Here is a 20492-nt window from a genome sequence, read left to right on the forward strand (position 1 = left end):
CTGGGGGTCACAGTGCCTCCCTGGGGGGGAGGTAGAAGCGTCCAGGACTTCGGCAGGTGGCTTATACTTGCGGAACTGGGCGCCTCTTTTGGATGCCTAGGCCAGGATGCGTACACATTCCGGATTCCCTGGGAGCCTGTTCCTTCGCGTGTTGATGGGGGTCTCCTCTGACCCAGCTCGAGGTCTCAAGAGCCCAGCTGACTTGTTTGTCGGGCCTTGGCCAGGCTCACTGGCCAGAGGCGCTGCACGGGGCCCAGTGAACGGCTGCAGGTGGCAGAGAGGACTCTGAAACCAGGGGTCTGAACGTGGAGGCCAGGAAACCGTGCAGCGCTTCCCGCGTGGTCGAGGGGTGGCCTGCAGGCCGGCGCCGTATTCACCCTGCCCGCGGTGACTCGGGCGCACGCCCCATCCCACTCACCCACCCACCGCGGGGCCCCGGCGCGCGCCCCAGCCCCTCGCTCCGCCCCGCAGGGCCCGGGGCTGGGGCTGGGAGCCCGGCCCCTTCAGTTCCCGCGCTCAGGTCCCGCCAGGGCCCAGGAAGTGGCCTAGGGCCGCGGCCCTCGCCCCGCCCCACTCCCTCCCGCGCTTATCACCTGCCGGCCGGGCGCGCGCGACCGGGGACGGAGGGCGCGAGGGGAGCGCGCGGGCCGCCGGGCACCGGGTCGCGAGAGGTGAAGCGCGGCTAGGATGGCGGCTGGGGGCCGGGCGCTGCGGCCGCTGCTGCTCCTGCTCTCGGGGCTGCTGGCGCTGGGCCCCGGCGCGCTGGCGGCCAAGCTCAACATCCCCAAGGTGCTGCTGCCCTTCACGCGGGCCACGCGCGTGAACTTCACGCTGGAGGCCTCGGAGGGCTGCTACCGCTGGTGAGGCGCGGCCCGGCGCGGGCCTTGGACGCGGGCGGCCGGGCGGGCGCGCTGCAGGTGCGCGGGCGCGGGGAGATGGCCGCGGCCCCGGGCAGGTCCGGCGGGGCCTGCGGCGCGCGGCCTTCGGGCCGGGCCGGCGCCGGGAGGCGGGGAGCCGCGCTCCCCCGCAGGCCCGCGCAGCAGGTGCGCCGGCGCGCGCTCTCGGGCCCTGGGTTGGCGGCCGATCGGCCACTGCCCCGGCTACTGGCCACTCGTGACCCGGCGGCGTGCGCGCGGGTCGCCGCCACTGCGCATGGCGCCGCCCGGGCCTCGGCGCGCTCGGGCAGGAGGGGGCCTGCCGGGGCGCGGGGGTGCGGCCGGGAGCCCAGCGGTAGGCTGGACTCGCGGAGGGCGTCTGGCGGGCGCTGCTGAGGGTCTCCGAGGGCCTGTCGGTCCGGGCCTTCCGGAGGGACCCTCTGCTGGTGGAGAGGGTCGCAGAGGAGAGCTGCCGGCCCGGGATGCGCGTCCACGTGGTCGCACCCCGTTCTCCTTCAGGCTCGGGGAGGGGTAGTTGGCGCCCTGCAGAGCCCTGGGTTGGGGACCCAGGCAGCTCGCTGGAGTTTGTCTGGTGACTCGTTCCTGGCGCCGGACTGGTGTGGGAACCTGGCTTGTGGGCAAGCGGGGAAGGTGTGCGTGGGAGTTGAGTCAGCAGTGCAGCGTCTTGGGAAGGAATGTAAGCCTTTGATGAGAGATCTTTCGGACAAACCCTTGGTTTTTAACACATGATACACCTACATTGGAGAAAGAAATGGCAACACAGTCCAGTATTCTTGCCTGGAGAATGCCATGGACAGAGGAGCCTGGCGGGCTACAGTCCACGGGGTCACAAAGACTCAGGCAGGACTTAGTGACTAACACTTACACCTACATTACAGATGAAAGATGCAAAGGAATGATTGGTGATTCACCCCAGGTTGCCCACAGAGCAGGGTTGGCCTGGATTCCTAGCTTGCTGGGGGCTCAGGAATTCTGCACCTTGTGGGCGGTGTGATCTGGGAACCCCAGGAGCTAATGAGACGAGGGGTCCGCCTCACCCCAAGGTGGTTGGGTGATGCGGTCCAGCCGCTCCATCCCTCGGATGGAGAAGAAGGCGGCCTGAAGTGGCCTCCACTCCTATTCCTAGCGGGGTGCTGAGTGCTGGGTGTGGCCGAGGCTCTACCACACCTCCCTGCCACCTTGCTGGAGATGAAAGGGAGGGGTGCCGCCCACTGCTACACCCTGCTCCTTCCTTTGGTTGCCTGTTTCCAGGCTAGACTGTAACAGGTGTGATCGCATTACAGAGTCCAGCGTGTGTTAAGTCTGTGGGGCCAGTAGTGCGTGCACATCGACAGAGCATGCTGCTGGGGCTCCGACTGCTTTCTCCTGAGTCACTTGAGTCGTCTCCGACTCTTTGCAACCCCATGGACTGTAGCACGCCAGGCGCCTCTGTCCATGGCATTCTCCAGGCAGCAAGGCTCAATTGGGTTGCCAAACCCTCCTCCAGGGGATCTTCCCAACCCAGGGCTTGAACCAGCATCTCTTGCATCTCCTGCATTGCAGGCAGATTCTTTACCCACGGAGCCCCCATGCATGCCTTACTAGTACCTATTTGTTTTCTGAAGGTCTCCTGAAACGACAGTCCAGGTTAGCCAAATGCATTTTCGGGCTAGTGCCTGCTGCACCTGGTGGGTCGTGTTTCTGGCTTGGTATCAGAGGCTGATCTTCGCTCTAACTTCTCTACATCCTTGTCCAGGGCTCTGACTGGTGTTGGGGGATCAGCTGTCAGGCCAGACTTCGCCTGAGACTGTGCTCATTCTCTGGTTGAGGATGTCTCTTCTCTTGATATGGGGGCAAGGAAAAGGAAGCCGACTATTACAAACAGCTGGCTTCAAACGAACCCCCTCGGATGTCCTTGTGTGCTACTTCCTGAGATTCTAGAGCTGTGTTTTTTGTTTTTGAAGTAACAACTGTTTTTTTTTTTTTTTTCCCCCAACTGCTTTTTTTGGAAAAACTGATGGATTTTAATTTACCTATCTAGATTCTTAGGAGAAAGGGGGAAAATAGCAACAACAAAATTCCTAATCTCTGATGCATCAGAGGAGTGCTAAGTACCTTATAACTTGTTTTGAATCTGATCCATAGTTTTTTTAGCAAATGTGAGACTGCTTAAGTGTCTCGGAGGTGTTTGGTGCTGTGATTTCTCCCTTAACGTCACGGGAAAATCTTGTTCTTCAAGCGTTGGAAATGTTTATTTTCAGTCCACTCTTCCTAGTCCAGTCAGGTGTTGTTTTTAGTTTTTGAAGAGTCTCTTCTGGAACTTTTAAGAGTGGGTGTGCAGGCAAGCTTTCTATCCGCCTTCTTCACCAAGGAGGTCACTGTGAAGTCTGTGAGGTGGAGAACAGAGAACGTGAGAATGCCCCTGGACCCTGGGGGAGTTTTTGCTCAGCCTTTGAATTTTCAGCCCAGCTCCCAGTTTTCTGGATCATTGCATACCTGAGCCAGAGGCTTTAAGTTTACTTTTCCTGTTTCTTGATTTTAGAGCATCAAATACTCAGGCAATTTTAAGGTGAGGAGAACTGTAGAGATTATCAAGTCAAAACTGTTCACATGTCAGTGCAAGCCTCGGGAGGGAGGTGCTCTGGGGGACTGAGTGGTGGTTTCCATCGAGCAAGAGCCCACAGAAGGGGACAGGGGACAGGGAGTGGTGCCTTCTGACCCACGCTCTTTGGGGATGTGCAGCCTCTGGCTAATTGGCCAGACCTGACTGAACCCCTCCCGTCACACCAGTATTGCTGGTTTTGTGACAAGTTCCTGATTCTTTTTTGATATTTCATGTTATTGCTTGGGTGCTTGCTCAGTTGGAGAGTCGTGTCCAGCTGTTTATGACTCCATGGACTGTAGTGTGCCAGGCTCCTCTGCCCATGGGATTTCCCAGGCAAGAGTACTGGAGTGGGTTGCTGAGCTGGTGACCCTGGCTGTGGCCCTCCCACCCAACCCGGCCCACGGGTCCTGGCCCCCCCATGGGTGCTCGGGTCCCCCCTCCCGCACCCACAGAAGGAGGTGACGGCAAGTGTGTTTACCGAGTGGACCTGCTTCCCTTCCTGTCCCTGACCCTCACCCCCCTCTGCTCTTGTGGTGACTTCCGCCCTGTGAGCTCTGCCTCCGTGTGTGTGTGTGTGTGTGTGTGTGTTTGTGTGTGTGTGTGTTGGGGGGACGGTTAGGCAGTGGGTGGAGGGGGGCTGTGTCTTCCTCTGCCCCCACCCACCTCTTCTTTGCAAAACCATCACTTCTCCTTTTTCCACTCCTGACCTCCCCTGTCCTTGGGTTCCCATGTCTGGTTAGACACCCTGAAGATAAATTTCATTTCTGGCACCAACATGTTTCTATTTTTTCTTTCTTTTTTTTTTTTTAAAAATTGGTGAAATACACATATTAAAGTAACCGTCTTTGAGTGTCCAGCTCAGTGACATCAGCTACATTCACGTCGTTGAGCAGCCGTCTCCGCCATCATCTCCAGAACTTTTTCATCTTCCCAAACTGAGACTGAGTCCCGGTCTGCTAACGCTCCTCTCCCCCTCCAGCCCTGACTTCCACAGTCTGTCTCCTTAACACCAGGTGATATCAGCCTGTTTCCTTCCTCACCCCATCTCTGGAAGTAGCAACAGTGTTTGGACTGATGTTTGTTTTTATGTTGCTTCAGATGGATGGCAAACCATATAGGCTTTCTGTTTACACTGGTGATAGACAGTTTCCTCTTTAAGTACTTCTGCAGGACCTCCCTGCTGGTCCAGTGGTTAGGACTTGCACTTTCACTGCAGGGTGTGGGTTAGATCCCTGGTTGGGGGAACCAAGATCCCACATGCCTCAGGGCGTGGCCTAAAGGGCGTGGTACTTTAAAACTTTTAAAGTAAATTTTCAATAAAGAAGAATCAAATTTTTTTTTAAAGTAGGATAATGATAGGAGGGTAACTTGGATATAACTGGATGTAGAAAGAGAGGGGCTGCAAACTGGGGAAGGCGCCAGCGTCCAGGCAGCCGCCACAGTGAGTGGGCGGCCAGACACCCAGGTCCGAAGGCAGGGGCTTGAATACTGCAGGTGGGGGCGGCCGAGGCAGCCAAAGAGCAGAACCAGCTTTTCTGCTCATTCCTTTGCATATTTTGCGTGTTACTCTCCACTCAATCCTGAAAACAAAACACCTCAAGAGTGACCACCCACTGCACAAATAGGGAACTGAGCAGAGCCAAGTTCAAAGCCAGGTCACAGGGACTTCCCCACGGTCCAGTGGTTAAGACTTTGCTTCCCAATGCAGGGGGTGTGGGGTTGATCCCTGGTCGGGGAGCTAGGATCCCACATGCCTCCTGGCCAAAAATGCCCCAAAACATAAAACAGAAGTAATGTTGTAACAAGTTCAATAAAGACTGGGGAGAAAAAAAGGCGCACTTCAAAAAACAAAAGACAAGTCACAGACTTGTGCCTTCTCAGTCCTGGGATGCCCAGGAAATGTGCCAGGCCTTCTCATCAATGGCTGTTTTACTCAGGTTCCTTCAGGAGGGTTTTCGGAAAGTGGACAGCACACTGAGAAGCAGGATTAAGGATGTAAGTGGGGTCGGGGTAATTGAGGACATGGAGTCGTTTTTCACTGAGGTCTGTCAGGCTGGACGCTCCTGTGTCCAACTACAGGTAGAGGGAGTCTGCTGGCTCTGTCTTGAACAAGCTGGGTGCATTTATCACAAGAGGGGAGGGAGGTGTCCAGATGAGGGGTCTAGAGACCAGCCTCACTGAGGTGTTTCTAGGAATGTATCCTTGGGCAAGTTACATCCCATCCATGCTGTTGTTTCCATGGGTATCATATGGAAGTTTCGGTTGGATTGTTGGGAGGCAAATAAAATATTTGTGCTGTGTTTTGTTCTGTGCCTGACACATAATAAGCACATAATAAATGACATTTTTTTTCTTTTTTAAAAAATATAGTACCAATAGTTTGAATGAAATGAGACAACATGTCTTGAAGAATTCAATCGGGGTTTCACTTGGCTAGACTCTTCTGAGAAGGCAATGGCACCCCACTCCAGTCCTCTTGCCTGTAAAATCCCATGGACGGAGGAGCCTGGTGGGATGCAGTCCATGGGGTCGCTAAGAGTCGGACGCGACTGAGCGACTTCACTTTCACTTTTCACTTTCATGCATTGGAGAAGGAAATGGCAACCCACTCTGGTGTTCTTGCCTGGAGAATCCCAGGGACAGGGGAGCCTGCTGGGCTGCCGTCTATGGGGTTGCACAGAGTCGGACAAGACTGAAGTGACTTAGCAGTAGCAGCAGCAGACTCTTCTGAGTTGCCTGCATGTGACAGGAAACTCAAACTACGATAGTTTAAATAAAGTTTAAATAAACTTTGAAGTTATGTAAAGTTTAAATAAACACTGTTTTGGCAGAGTTTATTTCAGGCTGCACACAGGGCTCAGTGAGGTCAGCAGAGCCTGGTCTGAGGTCCTAGGTCTGGACCTCTGCCTCGGGCTCCCTAGACAGCAGTTCCAGCCCTGCAAACCCCATGGGGGCTGGTGAGGCACACCCTGGGTCTGGACCCCTCCAGCTCAGGGTTCACAGTGCTGACTGACCAGGCCTCCCAGTGTCCCAGGAGCATGGGTACCCGGAACCTCATGGTCTGAGGGTGGAGAAGAGCAGCACCCACAGAAAAGCTGGGTGCTGTTACTGAGGAGGGGGTGGAGGCTGGGCAGCCAAAACCCAACACGGGTCCCCTGCAGGAATGACACCACGTGTGCACGTTTACCCGGCTCTGTGTGTGTGTGTGTGGGGGGGTGGGGTGGGGATGGCATGTATATCCTGGGTTTGCTCAGCTGGGGCCCTTGACGGGAGCTGCTGTGATCTGGCAGGGGGCGGGGGTGGTCTTGCTGGAATGTGGGTGAGAAATTCTGGAGGAAAAGAAGCAACACTGCCGCAGGCCATCAGCACTGCACCCCAGGCTCCCCCAGCCGTGGGGTGCCCCCGCCCCGCTCCTGTGCAGGACTTGGGGGAGGGTTCTCAGAACACCTTGTCCACTTAGGATATTTGGGAAAATTAAGTTTATAGTCACAGACCTTCTCAGAAAGAAAACTGCAAGCCCGAGTTACTTCACTTGTAAATTCTGTGAAACATTTAAGGAGGAAATAGTACAAATCCTTTATAAACTCTTTCAGGAAAGAGAGAAAGAACAGTCATTTCCCAGCTAATTTTTATGAGGCCAACATTACATTGATTGCAAACCAGGCACAAATATTACAAGACAAAGAAATTCACAGACCCAGAGTTCAAGATTCCTTAACAAAATAGCAAATCAAATCCAGAAAAATATAAAAAGAGTAATGTATTATGACCAACTGGGGCTGGTTCCCAGGAATGCAAGGTTGGTTTAATACTAACCAATCAGTGTAATTGCTTGACCGACAATAAACAATTCTTCTATCAACCAAATGAAGAAGAAAAGCCATATAATGGTCTCAATATGTGCAGAGCATTCAAGAGTCACTTATGATAGAAAATGCGGCAAATTTGGAGTAGAAGAGACTCCATAACAAAATGAAATGAAAGTGTTAGTTTCTCAGTCGTGTCCAGATCTTTGCGACCCCATGGACTGTAGCCCACCAGGCTCTCTCTCCGTAGAATTGTCCAGGCAAGAATACTGGACTGAGTTGCCATTTCCTTCTCCAGGGGATCTTCCTGACCTAGGGATTGAACCCAGGTCTCCCGCAATGCAGGCAGATTCTTTACCATCTGAGCCTCCAGGGAAGCCCGTCGACCTGTTAAAGGGCATCTGTAAAAACTGGCACCAGGGTCTTAGCTGCGTGCAACGGGGGCAAGAAATGAGCACGCCGTGGACTCTGTCTTTCCGCTCGGTCTCCGAGGGAGTCTGACGGGGAGGAGGGTCATGCCTGCCGTGGTCTCGGGGCCTTTGTGCTCTCCTGTGCTTTTGCCGGAATGCCCTTCTTGCGGTTATTCAGGGACCTGGTGGTGGCCCCTCCTGCTCACGCATCCCGCCTGAGCGAGGCTCCCTTCAGCCCCGGGTGGAAGCCGCAGCCCTTCCCTCCTGTGTGTCCACAGCCCTGGTTGAGAGCTCACCTTCTCGCACTCATTTGTCTGTTCTTTCCTCCTCCTCCCAAAAAGTAAGCTCCGTGAAGCAGGGGGTTAATGTTTAGCTGGTACTTTGCTGTGTTCCCAGTGCCTCGGCAGTACCTGGAACATTGCACAAAACCCAATAAATATGGATTCGTGAATGAATGAAGGAGTTCGTTAGGGACTCCACGGAGAACCGGCTGTGGGGTCAGCATAAGCTCAGGGATGGCGGGGGGAGGGGAACTGGGGGGAAGGAGCACTTTGGAGCAGAAGTCAAGCCTCAGGCTCCCGCCAGCCGGGAAACCCACCTCTGACCCGAATGTTTGCGGTCTTTCTGAGGATGTCTGTGTGTGGTTGGTGGTGGGGCCCTGCCAGCCGGGATCAGGGTCAGGCTTCACTCAGGGAAGTGGATGGACAGGTCAGGCATCAGTGATCAGAATCTAGAAAGACCCCTGTTCTCTTCCTCCCTCTAAAAATCAAAAGTTCTTGTGGTTGGAATCTCGCCAAACACCTCAGGGCCACAAGCGCTTCATTTGGGCACCTGCTCCTGGTTCCTGAGTTTGAGAGCTTACTCTGCGAGGCCCTGTGATAAGGTGTCTATCATCCTATCTAATCCACCCCAACCCTTTGCAGCAGGTATCATTTTTCTTCCCATTGTACAGATGCAGAAACGGAAGCCCAGAGAGGTTGACTTGTTTGTTCAAGGTCACACAGCTGGTGTGTGGCAGCGCCCTGCTGTCCTAGGCCTTCACCTTCTCAGCAGAGAAAAGGGCCGTCTTGCCAGCACCACCTGTGCCTGGGGCCTGGGGAGGGCCTTCCAGCTCCTCCTGCGGGCCTTGGGGCGAGTGGGTGAGCAGGGAGGGTGAGCAGGGAGGGTGGGCAGGCCTGCTGACCTCTGGCTAAGATGCACGGGATGACGGATGGACAGGCTGAAGCAGCTCTCCTCCTTTCTGAGCAGCGGCATCAGTGCGTTTAAATTGGGGGCAGGGCCTTCCCTGGTCGTCCAGTGGTTACGCATCTGCCTTCCAGTGCAGGCGACGTGGGTGTGAGTACCTGCTTAGAGAACTAGGGCGCTATGTGCCACGGGTCGACTGCGTCTGTGGGCCGCAGCTAGAGAAGAGCCCGCAGGCTGCAACGAAGGACCTGCAGCCAACATAAAATAAATAGAAAAATTTAAATAATTAAAACAGCAAACAGAAAAACTGGGGGCAGAGGAAGGCTCTTGTGCAGAAAAGCCGTTGAGCCTGAACCTGCTTCTTTGGCAAACACGAGGCTGTATCCAAATGACCTGGCTGTTGGGGCCAGTTCCCACGTGGGCCTCTCAGCCCTCTGCCCCACCGGACCCTGTCTTCTCTGTCGAGTGCCCGGCCGTGTCTGAGCCCGCAAGGCTCAGGCCGGGGAAGCCGTTGCGGCCCACATGGTGTCTTTCCCTCTTTCTGTGCCTTCCTCGCCTGGGTCCTCCCCAAGCAGCGTGGGCACAGTCTGGTTGTTAGCGCTCCGGCCAGCCTTGTGGAGGCTACTCGGTCCTTGTCTGAGATACCCTGGAGACGGCGGCTGATGGACAGACCCCGCCCCTCACAGCTGCCCCAGGAATGTGCGCTGGTATTTCCTCCCCAAACTGCAGCCACTCAGCTGCTGTCCCGAGTTGGTTCTTTAATGTCCTGCCTGTACTAGAACTGTTTCCTTCAAAATGACTACCTTTGTGAACACTGGAGATGCTCCTCCGTATTAACACTTAGGAGCTCATACATTTGATACAGTTGTTTTTCCTGAAACAGTAAAGATGAATGTGTGCTAATTAAAAGACATAAAGACTCAATCCAAACATAGTTCATCTGGGCCTCGCTGCTCTGTGGTGCCGTGTGTTTCTGGGGAAAGCACTCGTGTGGTGTGAGGACTGTGTGATCTGGGCTCACACGGACATAGCTATGACCACTGGCCCTGCCACTCACGGCTGTGTGCTTTGGGGAAATTACTCAACCTCTCTGAGTCTCAGTTTGGCTTTATCCACACGTGTCTGCTGGAGGGTTAAGTAATCTGACGGATCGAAGGATTTAGCTCTGGGCTTAACACAGGGTAGACAATGCCTTTCATTATCTTCTATGCCCTCCCTATATTGGTCAGGTTCCCCAGAGACCCACAATTAATAGGAGATATATATGTGGCTTCCCAGATGGCGCTAGTGGTAAAGAACCCGCCTGCCAAAGCAGGACACGTAGAGACGTGGGTTCGATCCCTGGGTCGGGAAGATCCCCTGGAGGAGGGCACGGCAACCCACTCCAGTATTCTTGCCTGGAGAATCCCCTGGAGAGGAGCCTGGTGGTCTATAGTCCACAGGGTCACAAAGAGTCGGACACGACTGAAGTGACTTAGCATAGACAAGTGCGGGGTTTTTGTTCTAGTCAGGCCTCAACTGAGTGGGTGAGACCCACCCACACTGGGGAGCGTAATTTCATTTACTGGTCTACTGGTTTAAGTGCTAATCTCATCCCCAAACACCCTCAGACACACCCAGAATAATGTCTGACCCAGTAGCTGGGCACCTCATGTCCTGGCCAGACTGACACGTGAAATGAGCCCCGCACGCCCCCAGACTCTTGTGGTTTTTAAAAGAACTGTGTCTGGATATCTCTGCGTTTGCCACATGCAAGGGGCTCCTGCCTGTCATCCCCCCTTATCTCCACTCTCTCTGCCTGGCTCGGGCTGTCGGGCGATTAACCGTCGTGTCTGTGAAGGATGGCCCGTCCTCCCTGTGTGGAGGAGGTGATTCTTCTCTTGCCAGGTCCCGGAGGCAGCAGCTTTCCAGAACTGCACACACATGGTCAGCTCTTCCCTTCGCAGCCCAGGAGGGAGCCAGCCTCCTCTGTGGGCAGCTCTCAGGGTGACCCAGAGCTCTGAGACGCAGACACGACACTTCTGAGGGACTGAGACGTGATTCGAACGGCAGGAAACATCCACGTTTGCATTTGGACCCTGTGTCCTGACCCTCTCTGGTCCTCAGAGAGGCCCTAACCAGCCAGTCTTCTCTCCGGGGGCTATAGAGGCTCAGATGGTAAAGAATCCGCCTGCAACGCGGGAGACCTGGGTTGGACCCCTGGGTGGGGAAGATCCCCTGGAGGAGGCAGTGGCACCCCACTCCAGGATTCTTGCCTGGAGAATCCCGTGGACAGAGGAGCCTGGCGGGCTACAGTCCGTGGGGTCACAAGGGTCACGACTGAGCGACTAACACTTTCACGGCAACACTTCACTCCTCCGTAAAACGAGGGCACGGCAGCTCTCTAGGTTACGTCTAACGTTGACGGGGAAATACTGTTATTTAGAAGTTAGAGTAATACAGAAAAGAACAGAGAGTAACACAGTGAACACCATATTCCTGGGTCAGATTGGGCCTTGTCAGCAGTTTGTGTGTTTGGCTAGTTTGGCTTTTTCCGGTAAGGAGACGTTCTGGGTGGAGCTGCAGCCCCCTTTGCTCCCGCTCCTAGTTTTCATCCCCACCCGCAATCCCCACTCTGAATTTGGGTTCCAGGGGTCCCCTTCCCTTTCGAATCCCTGACGAGCACCTTCTAAAGTGCTTTTTCCACTGACTCACACCAGCCGTCTGTGACAGGGACACCGGACACCAGGCCCCTGCTGGGCTCTCTGCTCTTAAAGGCACAGCCAGAGCACACGGGCCTCCAAGCATCCTCCAGGGTAACCGAGAATAACCCTCTGCGGGGGACACAGACACGCCTCCAGCCTGTCTTAAGCCCTCTAGGTGGTTGGGATGAGCCCGCCAGCTTCAGATGTGGGGTCCTAGAGCCGGGTGAGAGGGGGTGGTGGTGAGGGATGTGTTTTCCAGCACCCCAGCTCCCTGTGAGGGTGGACCGTGGCTCCCTTGCCCTGAGCTCCCCTGTGTGTGGGGGGTGGGTAGCTGCACTGGCTGCTCTGTGTTATCTCCAGGCTGCACCACCGTTAGTGTGAAGAGGAGGGGCTTCTTTAAGAGCCCAGGGAGCCAGGCTGGGATTGGACACCATCTGCAGGGCTCTCCTCCCCCTGAAGGCCTGCCCCGGGGCCATTCACTATGTCCAAAATGCAGGGGCCCCCGGGTCATAAGGATGATTGGGATGTTTGGGGTGAAATAATACGTGTCATTAAAATTAAGATCAACCAGTGATCAAACTCTCACCCCCTGCAGTGGAAGTGCAGAGTCTTAACCACTGGGCCTGGGGACTCCCTCCCTATTGCTTTTTAGTAAGGCAACGAGGACATTTTAAATGTGATTTGCTGTGTATTTCTGTTGGACAGGGCAGCTCAGGGCTGTCCCTGTACCTAGCGGAGCCCCGCAGCCCTGGGGGCCCTGGATGAGGGGTGGGGTGCTCCCGGCCAGGCTCAGGGGGCTGCAGGCATCTCAGGGGCCACTCATGGAGGGCCTGGGTGTGGGAGGAGGACTTCAGGCCTCTTGGACTTAAATGAGGGCAGCCTGCTCTTATCTGCGTTGACTTCTTTACTGGGAGAATGAGATTAATTCACCGCCCTGAGGGAGTGCGGAAAGAGCTTGTCATTCCTGTTCTTGAGGAGCCTGAGATTCGGGGTTGGGGAGGGATTTATAGTGCAGATTCCTGGCTCCCGGGGCCACTGAACAAGAGGCATCCCACATTGTTTCTCAAAGTTAGAAGCAGAAGACGATGAGCAGTCTTACTTTTTTTAAACAGACTCTTAAATCTTAAAAAGAGCAGTTTTAGGTTTATTAAAAAAATTGAGCCCAAATTACAGCAGTTTCCTGTATATACCCCCTCCCCCGCCAGCATCCACCACCATCAACATCCCCCACCAGATGGTGCATTTGTCTCAACTGATGAGCCTGCGTGTGTGTGTGTGTGTGTGTGTGTGCACACGCGTGTTCTGTCGTGACTGACGCTTTGCGACCCCATGAACTGCAGCCCACCAGGCTCCACTGCCCATGGAATTTCTCAGGCAAGATACTGGAGTTACGCGTAGCCATGACCTTCTCCAGGGGATCGTCCCGACCCAGGGATCAAGCCCAGGTCTCCTGCACGGCAGGCAGGTTCTTTATCACTGGCGCCGCTTGGGAAGCTGTACCTGCAGGGACACCTTATTACAATCAGCGTCTGTGTGCCGTTACTGTCCACAGTCGGCACCGATTCATTGTAGCCAGCCAAACGTGTGCGACTGTATCATCAGAGGAGGATCATACAGAATAGTTTTGCTGCCCTAAAAATTCTCTGTGCTCAGCCTATTCATCCCTCACTCCCCTTGTCATTGAACAATTTTTTAAAGTTTGGAACAATTTTAGATTTACAGGAAAGTTACAAAGATAATGCAGAGAGTTCCTCTGTACCTTCACCCAGCTTCCCCTACGGTTACCATCCTTCAGGACCAGGATTGTTGAGAAAGGGAAACAGTAGCCCTGGTACTTGAGTTAACTAGAGTCCAGCTGGCTTGGGTTGCGTCAGGGTGTCCACTGAGCTTCCTTCTTTACCCCTGGGTCCCCTGGATCCAAGCTGCGCCCTCCGTCACATTTGTCTCCTTGGTCTCAGATCTGATCTCTGCGTGTTTCCTGTTCTTGTTTCCATGTCAGATTTTTTTTTCAAAGTGAAGTATAGTTGATTTACAATGTGGTGTTAATTTCCTCATCAGTTTTGTGTGTCTCTGTGCACGTGTGGGGAGGTCTGATGCCCTTTGAAATCACTTGGAACAACAGAGCTTCTGCAGTTCTGTGGTGTGGGGCGAGGCTGTGCCCAGGACCTGCTCGCTTCTCCCTGTCGGGGCTCAATGTTTGTTGTCTCCGTTGGTCTCTGAAATGCACTCTTCTCAGGGGATGTCCCTTAGTGCGGGGACCACAGATGCATTTCCCTGGGAGCTTAGACATTCGTCTCCCTCAGCCTGGGGTGAGGTTCATTCTCAGAGGTGCTGCTACATCCTGCTGTGTGCTGGGTGTTCGCGCTGTCTGAGCATCCGTGCTGAGCTTGGAGAGGCTTGCATCGACTTGGAGACGCCTGTTGGGTATATTTCACACCATTGCCTTTTAACAGCAGACTGTACAAGTTTCCTTCTGAGTAACACAGGACACTGAGGCTGCAGGCAGTGAAAGCCCAGGGCAGGGGCGGAGTGCCCACTCCCTGCTGGGCACCACGGTGCTGCACGCAGCCCTGGGGACCATGGGTGCCCTTCCCTGGGGCCTCCCCGCCTGGAGCACACGGAGGGAAGTCCTGACTGTGCTCTGAAAAGTGGGGATCAGATTAGAATGTTCACCTGCTCAAGATGGCCCAGGGGCTGGTCATCGTCCTCAGAATAAATCTTAGCTCTTTCCTGTGGCCTCCAATGCCTGCTTGCCCTCTGCACCCCGTGTCCCTGAGCTCAGCACCCCGTCTCCTCTACCTCAGCATCCCCATCTTCCCAACCTCAGCACCTGACCTCAGCATCAATGTCCTGACCTCCCGAGTGGCCGTGCTCACCTGGTACTGCAGCGTCCACCCTGCTCCTCCCCACTCTCCGCATCTCACTCCCCTGGAAACTGCTGCTACACCAGGTCTCAGATGAGAAACCTCACGCTAACCCTGGGTGCCTGCTCATCACGCTGTCCCTTCAGCCGGTTACTCCAAGGCCCCGAGTCTCCGTGGGAAGTCACGGATTCTGCGGATCCGTCCGTCTGAATGTTTACCTACCCTTCTGCCCACCTTCACGTAACCTTGGCCCTGAGTGTGCTGGGCTGTCGTGCCTGTTGTCTTGGTTCCCGTGGGCAGGCTCTGGGTTTGCAGAGCTTGTTGGGGATGGAGATGACCATCTGGGAAGCTGCCGTGTGCCCGACCCAGCCTAGAGATCAGCGGGTACCTGGCCTGTCCTCCTCCCTGAGGGCTGTAGGCACTTTCTCCACTGATAGTTATTTCCAGTTCCAGGGAATTATCCTCTCAGGACTGTTGACCGTAGGGGTGTTTCCAAGTGTCCCGTCTCCTGTGGGATGAGCTCGGGGCCGGCGGAGCCTGTTCCCAGCAGAGGGGCTTGGCCGCCCAGCTCACCCGAGTCTGAAGCTGGCAGAACCTGGCCCCTTTCTCCTGTGAGTCTGGGGCAGATGGAGGCCGAGGCCCTGGCTTCGGGTTGCAGCCCTGCCTCTCCAGCGGCTCCAGGGAGTGTGCTCTTGTCTTCCCGCTTCAGGTCGTCAACCCGGCCGGAGGTGGCCAGCATCGAGCCTCTGGGCCTGGACGAGCAGCAGTGCTCCCGGAGGGCGGTGGTGCAGGCCCGCCTGTCCCAGCCGGCCCGCCTGACCAGCATCATCTTCGCAGAGGACATCGGTAAGGGCTTCCGGGCCTGGCCCTGGCGGGGATGGGGAGGTGGGAGCACCCTACTGAGACCCCGGGCCGCTGGGGCTGTGGAGCCGTGGTCGGGCACACTTCCTCTTCACTTGTTGGGTCGCAGGACGCCTGCAGAGTGGGTGGGGGTCACCAAGTGAGCAGCACCCAGCCCGCTCCCTTCCTGCCAGGGACGTGTCCCGCTTCCCTCCTGTGGAGGGGGGCTTCCGTTCTAAGTTGTTATTTGTTACTAAAATAACTCTTAATGATTCAAAATGAAGAGATTTGTGCAGCGTTCACTTCCCCATCTTTAATTTACCATATTATGGTCATAAGGGGCTTCCCAGGGCGCGCTGGGAACCTGCCCTCCACTGCCGGAGATGTAACAGTTTGATCCCTGTGTTGGGAAGATCCCCTGGAGAAGGAATTGGCACCCCACTCCAGGATTCTTGCCTGGAGAATCCCATGGACAGAGGGGCCTGGCGGGCTGCAGTCCATGGGGCCGCAAAGAGCGCTCAGAAAGCAGTGAATTTTCCATTGTGCTTCCCCCGCCTAAGATGGCATGAAAAGGTTCCCATTTTGTTGTAGGACTAGTTTTAATGGCTGAGTATCGAGCCTTCCCCGTACTGGATATCCAGACTGTTTTCTGATGTTTGTTTTGTGTTACATAAGAAACTCACGTTACACAAGACAACGATTCTGGGTTCTTTCAGGTGATTTCCTGCCAAGGATGGAGTCCCAGCTTTCCAGGGTCACAGCCTATGTAAATATTGTTAAGGCTTTAGATAATGAGGCTGAATGACCTTCTCAGAAAGTTAAGCGTGTACAGGTAGTTTTATATGATGCCTGGAGAACAGTCGGAATGACTTTTTATCACGTTGTTATGTTTCTCCCCTAGAGGATTCTCCAGGTAATGCCATTTATGTGTCTTATTGATGGAGCGAGTAAAAAAGCCTCTGTGGGTGTGCACACACTCTTTTACAGTAGAGCGAGAAGGGCATGGCCACCCACTCCAGTGTTCTTGCCTGGAGGGTCCCACGGACAGGCGAGCCTGGCGGGCCACAGTCCATGGGGTCGCAAAGAGTCGGACGCGCCTGAAGCGACTTAGCACACATTTGATAGTGTTACTCGGAAACGGTGTACACACTCGCAGATGCACAAGCTCTGGGTGTAGTTCCTGATCTCAGGGCGGGGACAGGCGTTCAGAGCACCGTCGTCCTTTTGGGTGCGAACTCGTCATACCAGAGCCCTTGTCGGGGAGCTCAGTGGTCACAGCCTGAGCAAGACTAGGAAGTCTAGGAACTGTTTTGCCACAATGTTAAAAACCCATGTGCTCGCTCATTTATTCTGGGCTGCGCTGGGCCTCGGTTGGCCTTTTGTCCAGCTGCGGCGGGCAGTGGCTGCCCTCTGGTCACTCTGCTCCTGGCCTCTCGGTGCGGTGGCTTCTCTGTTGTGGAGCTCGGGCTCCAGGGCGCGTGAGCTCAGTCATGGTGGCTCCTGAGCTTAGTGGCCCCGCGGCACGTGGGATCTTCCTGGACCAGGGATCGAACTTGTGTCTCCTGCATTGGCAGGCGGATTCTTGACCACTGAGCCGCCAGGGAAGCCCCTTGCTGCAGCTTTAAATGCTGGTGCCCAGGGTGGAAAAGTACAAGACGGACAATGAATGTGCCCGCAAAGCCCTTACTTCCTGGTCTGGGCTACTCTCAGGCCGAGTGAGCCTCCTAAGGGTGACTTGGTTCTTCCAGCCCTGTTTTTTCGGGGTCGTTGGTCACCCCCAGTCTTTGCCAAAGCATGAGACCACCCACCCTACGAGGCGCTGGACGGGGTGTGGGCCCCCCACTGCCTGACCATGCACTCCTGCCTGCAGCCACTGGCCAGGTCCTGCGTTGCGACGCCATCGTGGACCTCATCCATGGCATTCAGATCGTCTCCACCACCCGCGAGCTCTACCTGGAGGACGCCCCGCTGGAGCTGAAGATCCAGGCCCTGGACTCAGAAGGTGAGGCCACTGGGCTGTCTGCCCTCCCTTTGCCTGTGGTCGGCTCTCCCCTTGGAGGGGGGCTGCTCTGGCTAGGAGGGTGATCGGCTACAGGTTGGGAGTGCCTCTGAATGGACACCAGGCCCCTGGAGGCAGCAAGGCCACGGCCACGACTCCACAGGGCCTGGAGGTCGGCCCTGCGCCTAGAGGGACCCAGGAGGTGCAGCGTATCTTTGGGAAGCAACAGCATCGTCTGGGCAGCGGTGGGAGCTTAGAGCGGCTCGCAGGGTCAGCGCCGTGACCCACAGAGGCCTTGAGGGCTGGGCTGGGCTTCCTGGTCCAGACTGCAGATTGTGTGTGTGTGCACACACGCGTGTGTATGTGTGTGTGTGTGCACGCGTGTGTGCGTGTGTGTGCGCGCACGCACGTGTGTGCGCGTGTGTGTGTGCACGCGCGTGTGTGTGCTGTGGGCAGTGCATCTATGCTGCCAGCCCCATGCACCGTCCTTCCGTTTGTAAGAGAGCGCTGACTTATTCTGGGCTGGGATTCTTCTCACAATGTCTGTTTTGCTGGGTGGCAGACTGCCCCGGCTCTAGCCCGACCTCTTAGTCAGGGAACAAAGGGAGTATTTGTAGGTGGAGGTTTTGTTGAAGAAAGTAGGTCAGGCTCAAAGACATCTTTTCAACAAAGGAGCTTCTAAAACTTGCAGTCCAAGTCAAGTCTCATCTTGTCTTTGAAATCTCCCCTGATTGCTCTAGCCCCTGCTTTTAGAAACACTTTTCCAGATCGCGGTTTCTCGGGCTCGTGGGGTTGATATTTGGGGCAGATAATCCTTTGTGGTGGGGGCTGCCCAGGACACGGCAGGTGGTCAGCAGCATCCCTGGTCTCTGCCCTGGATGCCAGGGGCACCCCTGAGCTGTGACAACCAAGGCTCTCTCCCAGCCATTGCCAAATGTCCTTTGGGGTCAGAGTCCTGTTTTGGAGTGTCTCCAAGCCGTCTTTCCTCTCTGCATCATTCACCTGGTGAGCTGCCCACCTTCTCTGAACTGCCCTCTGATTGGCGAGACTGACATAGTGATGCTCACCTCGTTGGTGAGCAGAGGTGAAGGGTCCCGCCCCGCCTGGTGTGCAGTGGGTGCTCAGTCCGCTAGGTATCAGTGGGGTGGGTTCTGCCTCTGGAGTTCTGCCAGGTACTGGGGTACAGCTGGGCTGGGGGAGCATCTCAGGCTGGGGGTCCACATGTAGGTCAGGCCCCACCTGCACCCCAGCAGGCGCTGTTTGTAATCACACGGGGGGCAAAGGGTGAAGGGTCCACAGGTTGGGGAGCAACCCCAGGGAGCTCAGAGGCGGGGCGTGGAGATCACAGGTCAGGAGAGTTTCTTAGAAGCTGTGATGCTTGAGCCTCGAGAGGTGTGGGGTCTGCCAGGCCGGGACCCTGTTTCATCCTTGAGACTGAAATTGGAGAGGCCACATGCCGTCTCCTGCTGAGTTTTTCCTGGGTGCTGGGGTCTGCGCCAGGGTCTGGGGTCTAATTTTTTGGCCTGAGGAGGTCTGCAGGGTGCCTGTCCTGGGTTCATGGTTTTCTAATCTTTCCCAGCAGCTGGTGCCTGGGCAGCGCTGGGCGGCTCTGGTCCCCCAGACGCCCCACCCCCGTCCTGACACCCAGGCTCTGCTCAGAGCACTTCCCATCTGCTTCTGGATCTCTGCTTTCAGAGGCCGAGCCCTTCGGGTCACAGCCCGCACCCCCGCCTCCCGTGGTATCCTGTCCTGGGGCTCCTGGGGTGGGGTGAGTCCCTCCCCTGTGAGACACCCAGCGCTCCCCGGCCCGGCCTTGGGGTGCGGGCGCCTTTCTCTCTGCCTCTGGACAGGGTCGGGATCACGCCATTCCCTGTTTGGCGCTGGACTTTGGTCCAGCGAATGTTCATTAATGTTTGCGTAGCGTTTTCCAGCTGCCCTCCTGAGACCAGGGCGGGGGGTGCAGCTCCAGAGACGGGGTCCTGGCATTTCTTCGTTCCTGTGAGCACTCGGCACACAGTAGGGCTAATAGACACTTTTGAAACAGACAAGCGCCCAAGCCTGCAAACTCCGGCTGACCGTGTGGGTCCTGCAGCCTGTGCTGCGGGCAGGTGCCCTTGCTCGCTGTCCGCTCTGAGAAGTCGTGCTGAGACCGCTTGCTGTCTCCTGTGGCTTCCTTCCGTCTCCCAGACGTCAGGGCCAGCTCCACGCAGGGCCGTGTGTGCCACAGGGCCCCGGGCTTGATTTAACGCTCCACTGCTGCCGTCTTGAAATTTTAACGCCCCTCTTTTCACGCTTGTGTGTAGTGAGTGGGGTCCGCTGGGACTTGGAGCCTCGGGGACTTGAGATGCCGCTTCCCTGCCCCCTCCCTGCCCCCGGGGTGCCCTGCCTCCTGTGCCCTGTGCCCTGGTGTCCTGAGTCCTGCTGGGCCTCTCCTTCGTGGTCCTTGTCCCATGACGACGGCCACCTTCCATCCCCCTGGGCTGGGCGCGGGCACGCCAGGGTGTCTCCGGTGGAGCACAGCTAAGGCCTTTACTGTCCCAGGACCGTCCGGTCCAGCGGCTGCGTTTTGGCCAGAGTGAGCCTCTCACCTGGCCTCTCCCGGCTTCTGAGCACATCTGGGCACAGCTTTAGAGGTTTAGCATGGGGGTCGGGGGGCCGGGAAGGGGAAATGCTGACTCCATTTCCTGGGGCCTGCTCAGCCAGGACGCAGCATGTTGGTTCAGCAGCTGGCAGGGGGGGGGACCCCGGTAGCTGGCATGTCCGTGTGTAACCCGAGTTGCAGGGCAGGGACTCTGCGTGCCCCTGAGGGTCTGCACTCACGTTGGGGTATCTGTGCCCTTCAAGGGAGCCTCTTCATCTGACCCTGTGTCTGGGGCTGCCTCTGCCTCCTTCTAACTGCCCCAAGTCTGACTTGCCTCCTGGTGCCTTCCCTTTGGGATGAGGGCCCCGAGTGAACCAGGGCCCTGCAAACCAGGCACTGACCTGCGTGTGCACCTCCCAACGTGGGCGAAACTTCAGAAGCCAAAGGATGCTTTCTGCTCTAGGAACGGTCCCATAGTCATCCCTCGCTTCACATCTGAACATGCAGGTGGGAAGGGATTTTGATGCTGAAAAACAGAGCTCCAAGCGTAGCCACTGACATGGATGAAGACAGGGATTTCCTGTCGCCAAATTCCAGGTTAAGTGACCCCGGGAGGCCTGCCCCAGCCTCTGTCTCCTTGTCC

The 20492-nt window shown here is 56.1% G+C and overlaps 1 protein-coding gene across 2 annotated transcripts in view; it reads left to right on the plus strand.

Annotated features, from left to right (window-relative positions):
* The first annotated feature begins 616 nt into the window (after nt 1-616).
* NUP210 (nucleoporin 210) overlaps nt 617-20492 on the plus strand; it is a 91399-nt gene continuing 71523 nt past the window's right edge. The window contains exons 1-3 of one of the 2 annotated variants that reach the window (XM_024982365.2): nt 617-860; nt 15139-15275; nt 17140-17271. In XM_024982365.2, the coding sequence (XP_024838133.1) occupies nt 688-860; nt 15139-15275; nt 17140-17271 (442 nt within the window). In that variant the 5' untranslated portion in view covers nt 617-687. The remainder of the gene's footprint in view (nt 861-15138; nt 15276-17139; nt 17272-20492) is intronic. The other variant, NM_001191461.1, reaches the window with a different exon arrangement.

This window comes from Bos taurus, chromosome 22 (genome assembly GCF_002263795.3).
Source record: "Bos taurus isolate L1 Dominette 01449 registration number 42190680 breed Hereford chromosome 22, ARS-UCD2.0, whole genome shotgun sequence".
Lineage (NCBI taxonomy): Eukaryota > Metazoa > Chordata > Mammalia > Artiodactyla > Bovidae > Bos > Bos taurus.